The sequence below is a fragment of the Pagrus major genome, chromosome 21, assembly GCF_040436345.1.
Source record: "Pagrus major chromosome 21, Pma_NU_1.0".
In the NCBI taxonomy this organism is placed as follows: Eukaryota; Metazoa; Chordata; class Actinopteri; order Spariformes; family Sparidae; genus Pagrus; species Pagrus major.
The window spans coordinates 30,087,555-30,094,667 of NC_133235.1; the positions used below are offsets into that span (position 1 = coordinate 30,087,555).

At 40.7% G+C, this 7,113-nt stretch overlaps 1 protein-coding gene and 1 pseudogene across 1 annotated transcript; one reads left to right on the forward strand and one right to left on the reverse strand.

Annotated features, from left to right (window-relative positions):
* Positions 1-133: 133 nt before the first annotated feature.
* Positions 134-3,269, forward strand: LOC141017086 (GTPase IMAP family member 9-like). The gene is given in 4 exon segments (XM_073491703.1): positions 134-164; positions 1,198-1,611; positions 1,614-2,026; positions 3,261-3,269. Coding segments are annotated over 4 exon segments (867 nt in total).
* A 522-nt stretch (positions 3,270-3,791) lies between these two features.
* On the reverse strand, positions 3,792-6,303 carry LOC141017414 (tubulin alpha-1B chain-like; annotated as a pseudogene).
* Between the last annotated feature and the right edge of the window lie 810 nt (positions 6,304-7,113).

The following is a 7,113-nucleotide window of genomic DNA, read 5'->3' on the forward strand; positions in this document are numbered from 1 at the left end:
CACACCTGTTTCACTTCGTTGTCAACACTGTGATGTGGGTGTGGTTTGGTGAATAAAGCTTTTTAGTTGAAAGGTGTGACACTAAGACACTTCCCTTCAGCTGCACACCTGCTCTGCCCTCAACAACACAAACATGGCCAGCAATGCCAAAGAAGCCAAACACGGTAAGTTCATCAGCTCTCTACTGATAATTCTTTCTTCTACCCTCCTCCGTTCTCAATCTGCGATCACTGCTGAACCACAGTGATCACTTCTGATTGGCATATTTCAGGGGACAAATGGGAGGAGTGTGACTGAAATCTAGTTTGATCAAAAGCCAGGATGGTGTACGTCACGGCAGCTCCTCCTCTACAAATCTACTCCTCTGTTAATTCCAGGAAATAATCTATGTGCAAACTTCTCTTATTTTGTTTACCAATGAGTTTGTGTACCAGTGATGATTGTTTGAGGGTGAATCTACCCGACCCTACAGTCAGAAAAGAGCTTTGATGTCGGGCAAAAAACTAGGATTACATGTGATGCCAAGTAAACTGACACATTTACCATTTACCACACCACCATCATTTTGTTTTTTTTTCTCATAAATTAGTTAATGAACTTAATGTGGATGACTTCAGATGGTTCAAGTAGTGAACATCGAACTTGTATTACTGATTGTTTTGTGTTTCTGCTCCATGAAAAGACGAAGAGGCTGATTCTGTTGTCAGTGTCTTCATAGGTTTTCTAGATATGCGTAAAATCATGTCTGGTAGTAGGAACAGGTACTTGTGGACACGAAGACTGTTTCTATTTTCTTCTTCTTCCTTGAGATTTATTGGCTGCTGGTAAACAACTGTGTTTTTTTCCAGTTTGCGACCTCTTCTTCCTTTGCTCTGTTCATTCCATCGATGTGTAACATAACCAATTCTGATGAAACCATGCTTTGAGTAGCCTAGTTTATTTGCTCCAAACCAGTCGATGGAAATGTGCCTAAACTTTGGCAAAACCTGGATTAAAGTCAGGTTAGAGCTAACTGCTTTAGCTTCCTTAGCTTTCCCAGAGAGGCCATAATCTGGTAACTCCGAGACTTTTGTCCATTTCACACAAACTCATACAGTTCTCCTCTGCACCATGAATGTCCAAAATACAATACAGAGATAAAGTGATTTTTTGTGAATAACACAACTGCATATTAATAATATCCGATCTACTCTTTAGAACTGACCGGATACAATAATGAGGAGCTCAGGATTGTGCTGGTGGGAAAGACAGGTGTTGGGAAGAGCGCCGCAGGAAACACCATTCTGGGAAAACAGATGTTTAAATCACATTTCTCTCCTCAGTCTTTGACTGAACACTGTGCTAAAGCCTTTAGTGAGGCGGATGGACAACTGGTTGCTGTTATCGACACTCCGGGTCTGTTTGACACCAGGAAGGATCAAATGAAAACAATTAAATGTATTGGACAGTGCATCAAGTATGCTTCTCCTGGACCTCACATCTTCCTGATCATCATCAGACTGGGCAGATTCACAGAGGAAGAGAAGAAGACAGTAGAGGAGATTCAGGAAATCTTTGGAGAGGAAGCAAACAAATACAGCATGGTTCTCTTCACCCATGGTGACCTGCTCAAAGAAAACCCATCGAGGAGTTCTTGAAGGAAAATAAAGACCTGCAGGAACTTGTGTCCAAATGTAACGGTCAGTACCACGTCTTCAATAATGAGCTGGAGGATCGTTCTCAGGTCAGTGAGCTGTTCAACAAGATCAGAAATATAACAAAGAAGAACGGAGGAAGACACTACACAACTGAAATGTTCCAGGAGGCAGAGAAGGCGATTGAAGATGAGAAACAACAAATCCTGAAAGAGAAGGAAGAACAAAGGCTCAAAGAGCAGGAGGAACTGAGGAAGCAAATAGAGAAAAAGTATGAGGAAAAACTGAGGAAGATGAAGGCTGACAGAAAGAAGCAGAAACAATTGAGAGAAGCTCGTGAAAGAGAACTGGAAGAGAAAATAAAAAAACTGACAAAAGAGTGGGAAGATCAGGTTAGACAGGAAGCTGAAAACAGTGGTCGCAGTCTTAACCTGATAAAAGCCTTAGTTAAAATAGTTGTAGAAGCACTGGTGAATAAGGTGGCATCCATGATAATTAAATAAAAACTGAGCTGGTTTGCGGAAGAAATTCTGACTTTGTGCAGCAGATTTATCAAACTAAAATCTCTACACTCCTCTTGTTTTTGATTTGCTTGTTGGATGTGATCTATAATAACAGGTAGTTCATGGGTGTTTATGAATGTGCAGTTTACCACTAAATGTATAAAAGTGTTTCCGATTGTCAAGACAAAATGTAACTGTGGTAAATTCTTTGTGAAATAAATATGAACAATTCTTTTCTGAAGTCATTCAGATGTTTAATGTGTAAGAAAAACATTCATTATTCAATAAAGGATCTAAAGGACAGTTTCTGATTTTTCACTCACATATGCATCAAGAGTTTGGATCATATATATATATATATATATATATATATATATATATATATATATATATATATATATATATGTATATATATATATATATATGTATATATGTATGTATATATATGTGTGTGTTTATATACAGTTTATATATATATACACACATTAAGTCACATATATCAGTATGTATATGTGACTTAATGTCATCTAGTTCATAATGTCATAGAAACTAAACTTTCAATAAATGTTAAACAAACATGATCAATAAATGCTGAGTGGAGACACAAATTGTCATGAATATGTTGCTGAGGTGATCATAACGCTGATAATAAATGAGGAGTTGTTGTAGTTGTGCAGTTCATTCATGATCCATCCAAGCTGAATTCCTGCATGAGCATAGATATTGGACAATAGCTCCCTCCACTGGCCAGGAGTGTAAATGGTACAGCTGGAGGGAATTGAACTGAGGACAAAATAACAATAAGCAAAATGTAAAGGCTTGAATTCTTTTAAAATCTATGAAAAAAACATTAATTTATGTAAAATTCAAATTAGCACAACAAGCCTCCAGGCTTATGTTGACATTGTATACCCAAAAATAATTATGTAATATTGTGAAGACTGGATTAATTACCAGGCAGCAGAGCCAAAGCTTAATGTTATATTTTACATACTTACATACTGCACAATGAGGGGATTGGATATTTTAATGCTAACACAGTATTTCTGCACTGTGGGGTTAGTACTTCCCCTTTAGGTGAAATATCTGAACTTAAAACTGAACCCATTCTCATTGTATTCAGTACATTTGAAAGTAACAGCTTGTTCTGTTGTAGACTAGACAGTACCATCTTGTCCTCTGGACAAAAAACAAATCTTACCTCGGAAGCTCAAGACACATTTCACAATTTCAAACTTGAAATCAACTCTTTGATTAGTATAGACTTTATGACAGTTGGCTTTTTTCTTCTAGGCATTCCCAATCAAGCAGGACTCAATCTCACCATCACATCGAAGTGCTTAATGATGAAATGAATTATGAGTCCATGTGTCAACAATCTGCCACTAGCTGATGTCAGAAATGACAAACTTGAAATTGTGAAATACTTGGTGTATTAAGTTACAGAACTAAGATTAATATTTTGTCCAGTGATGAAACACAACATCTAGTATGCAAACTAAAACACTACAAGCTGTAACTCGCAAATTTCCTGAACCCAATGAAAAAAAAAAAAAAAGGCTCAATAGGTGTCACACAAGGTAGAAAACCTTGAAGTCACAGCACGAATATCTACCTATGAAATTAAACCAATAAAAAGGAATACAACTGCCAGTGAAAAGTACAAAGTTCATGTTTTACTTATCCATGTTTGTTACACCTTTAATGCGAGATCTGCACATGATATATCGAAAACATCCGATAGTGTAAAAGTCATTTAGTAGTTAAATTGCAGGCTACTTACAACAGTTTCCATTTTCAGCATGAAACAATACTGCCCCCAAGTGACTAAAGTGAATGGAGAAGCAAGCTCTCTAATGCCAAAAGCAAACCAGTTTGACGTTAGCAGCATACTATTAACATAAGCGAAACTACAGAAATGGAGCAATCTGCACCGCTATTAAAATGCTTAAATGTAATGAATGTACTGGTATGTCAAAGACCGTAAACAGTAGTGTACTCAAACATTTTATTTTACATTACAGATGCATTAGATCAAGAGAATGCATGTCTGTTTAATACTCTTCTCCCTCCTCCTCCTCCTCCTCTCCCAGACTGTCAGCTCCAACCTCCTCATAATCCTTCTCCAGAGCTGCCATGTCCTCTCTGGCCTCGGAGAACTCTCCCTCCTCCATACCCTCACCCACATACCAGTGCACAAAGGCACGCTTGGCGTACATCAGATCGAACTTGTGGTCGAGCCGAGCCCAGGCCTCTGCAATAGCAGTGGTGTTGCTCAGCATGCACACGGCCCTCTCGACCTTGGCCAGGTCTCCACCAGGAACTACAGTGGGTGGCTGGTAGTTGATGCCAACCTTGAAACCGGTGGGGCACCAGTCCACAAACTGGATGGAGCGCTTGGTTTTGATGGTGGCAATGGCAGCGTTCACATCTTTGGGCACCACATCACCACGATACAGGAGGCAGCAAGCCATGTACTTTCCGTGGCGAGGGTCACATTTCACCATCTGATTGGCTGGCTCGAAGCAGGCGTTTGTGATCTCAGGCACTGAGAGCTGCTCATGGTAAGCCTTCTCAGCAGAGATGACAGGGGCGTAGGTGGCCAGAGGGAAGTGGATACGAGGGTAGGGCACCAGGTTGGTCTGGAACTCTGTCAGATCAACATTGAGGGCGCCATCGAAACGAAGGGAGGCAGTGATGGAGGACACAATCTGACTGATCAACCTGTTCAGGTTGGTGTACGAGGGACGCTCAATGTCGAGGTTCCTGCGGCAGATATCGTAGATGGCCTCGTTATCCACCATGAAGGCACAGTCAGAGTGCTCCAGGGTGGTGTGGGTGGTCAGGATGGCGTTGTAGGGCTCCACCACAGCGGTGGACACCTGGGGAGCAGGGTAGATGGAGAACTCCAGCTTGGACTTCTTGCCGTAGTCGACAGACAGACGCTCCATCAGCAGGGAGGTGAAACCAGAGCCGGTGCCGCCTCCAAAGCTGTGGAAAACCAGGAAGCCCTGAAGGCCGGTGCATTGGTCAGCCTGAGGACCGGGAGAAACAGCGACCACATGTGGAGATAGAGTTGTGTCATTTCATATTCTGGAGCCAAGTTGAGAATTCTGTTTTGTATTTCCCCACCAGTTTGCGGATCCTGTCCAGCACCGTGTCAATGATCTCTTTGCCGATGGTGTAGTGTCCACGGGCGTAGTTGTTGGCAGCATCCTCCTTGCCAGTGATCAGCTGCTCTGGGTGAACAGCTGGCGGTAAGTCCCAGAGCGCACTTCATCTGAACATAGATCAATTTAAAAATGAGGGTTAGACTTTGGTAAAATCTTATTAAATATACTGTAGATGAGGTTTTACCAATGACAGAAGGCTCCAGGTCCACAAAAACAGCTCTGGGGACACGCTTTCCAGCTCCAGTCTCACTGAAGAAGGTGTTGAAGGAATCATCTCCTCCAACGGTCTGGTCACTGGGCATCTGTCCGTCCGGCTGGATCCCATGTTCCAGGCAGTAAAGCTCCCAGCAGGCGTTGCCCATCTGGACACCAGCCTGACCGACGTGCACCGAGATACACTCACGCTGTAGAAAAAAAAAAACATAAGGCAATTTGTAATATTCACCATGAAAATTTATCAGACATTTACATGTTGATAATAATTTCTAATCAGATGTTTAGATATGATTAAAAAGGAGAATATCCATTACACAGGATCTGTGGAGGAACAAACAGTCAAAAACAAACAGCTGATAGTTTTCATGCACAAGAAGCTTTTTTTTCTGAGATCAATAAAACATGGAAATATTAAAGATCAAGTGTTTGATTCATTGATTGGCAGCAAGTACAGCTGAGATTAATTACAGGTCCTGCCTCTAACCTTTCATAACAATCAATCTCAGCTACACTTTGATATACAAACATGTGACATAACATTAAAACACAGGTCACAGTTTACTGCCCTCTTCATATCAGACTGCAAACATAAAACTAAAAGCACAATAAGCTAACACTGATTAAAAGGTGTTTAAATTACTAAAATTAAACTACTAAATTGATGTGGATTGTTCCTGTTATTCCATTCTCACCATGTTTCCTGACGCTGTGTCTAAATGACAGACAAAAGACGAAATGAGGCTGAAGAGACTAATTTGGCTCCTACTGGTAAGAAGCTACTCAGGAGTCTTGCTGGGTGGGGCTTTTTATACTCGGGGAAAGCAGCTGAATCCGATTGGCTGAGAGTCACACAAGCTCTTTTCCTATTGGTTAAGCCCAAACATTGACAGAAAGCACAGCAGGTGTTATTAATAACATTAATCATGGCTCCACTATTCTTTTTTTTTCTTTATTGAACAAGATTCAAATACAAACATTTAAGGCACAACTGGTCTGTACACAGCATGAACCTATTAATAAAATAAGCAAAAACAAATTAAAATAAGGAAATGTGAGAGTTTTATTCAAGTGATGCAAGTTCATTCCTAAATCTGTTGAACTGGGGTTTGACCCCGAACCCAAGACAAAAAAATTCAGATAACCTGAATTTTATTCCTAAAATGAAGAAGTACCTTAACCCCCAATCGAGTCAGGGCCAAAAATGCCATTTTTTTTGTCTCCCTGCTGATTGCTTTCCCCACAATTCACTCTGATGGTGTTTTTCTCCTTTTGTGACCAAGAGAAAGTTTGGCTTTATCCTCTCAACAAAGTGGTAACCTTAGAGTATAAATGTGACTGGACCAGCCTCGTGTCATTATAGAAAATGAACCAATGAGCCTCTGCGCCTGCTTTAAGGGCAGGTCGTTAACTACAGGTTGTTTCTTTTCTTTAAATTGAGACTATATCGGTCCCCAGTGTGTAACATCCTGCTGGGGAACAACTAGTATACCAGATAACCAGAACTGTATTCAGTCACCACCTCCTCTTAAAAGACAGACTGTGTAGATCAGTCCCACTTTCAACTGTTGAACACACTTTCTTACCGTG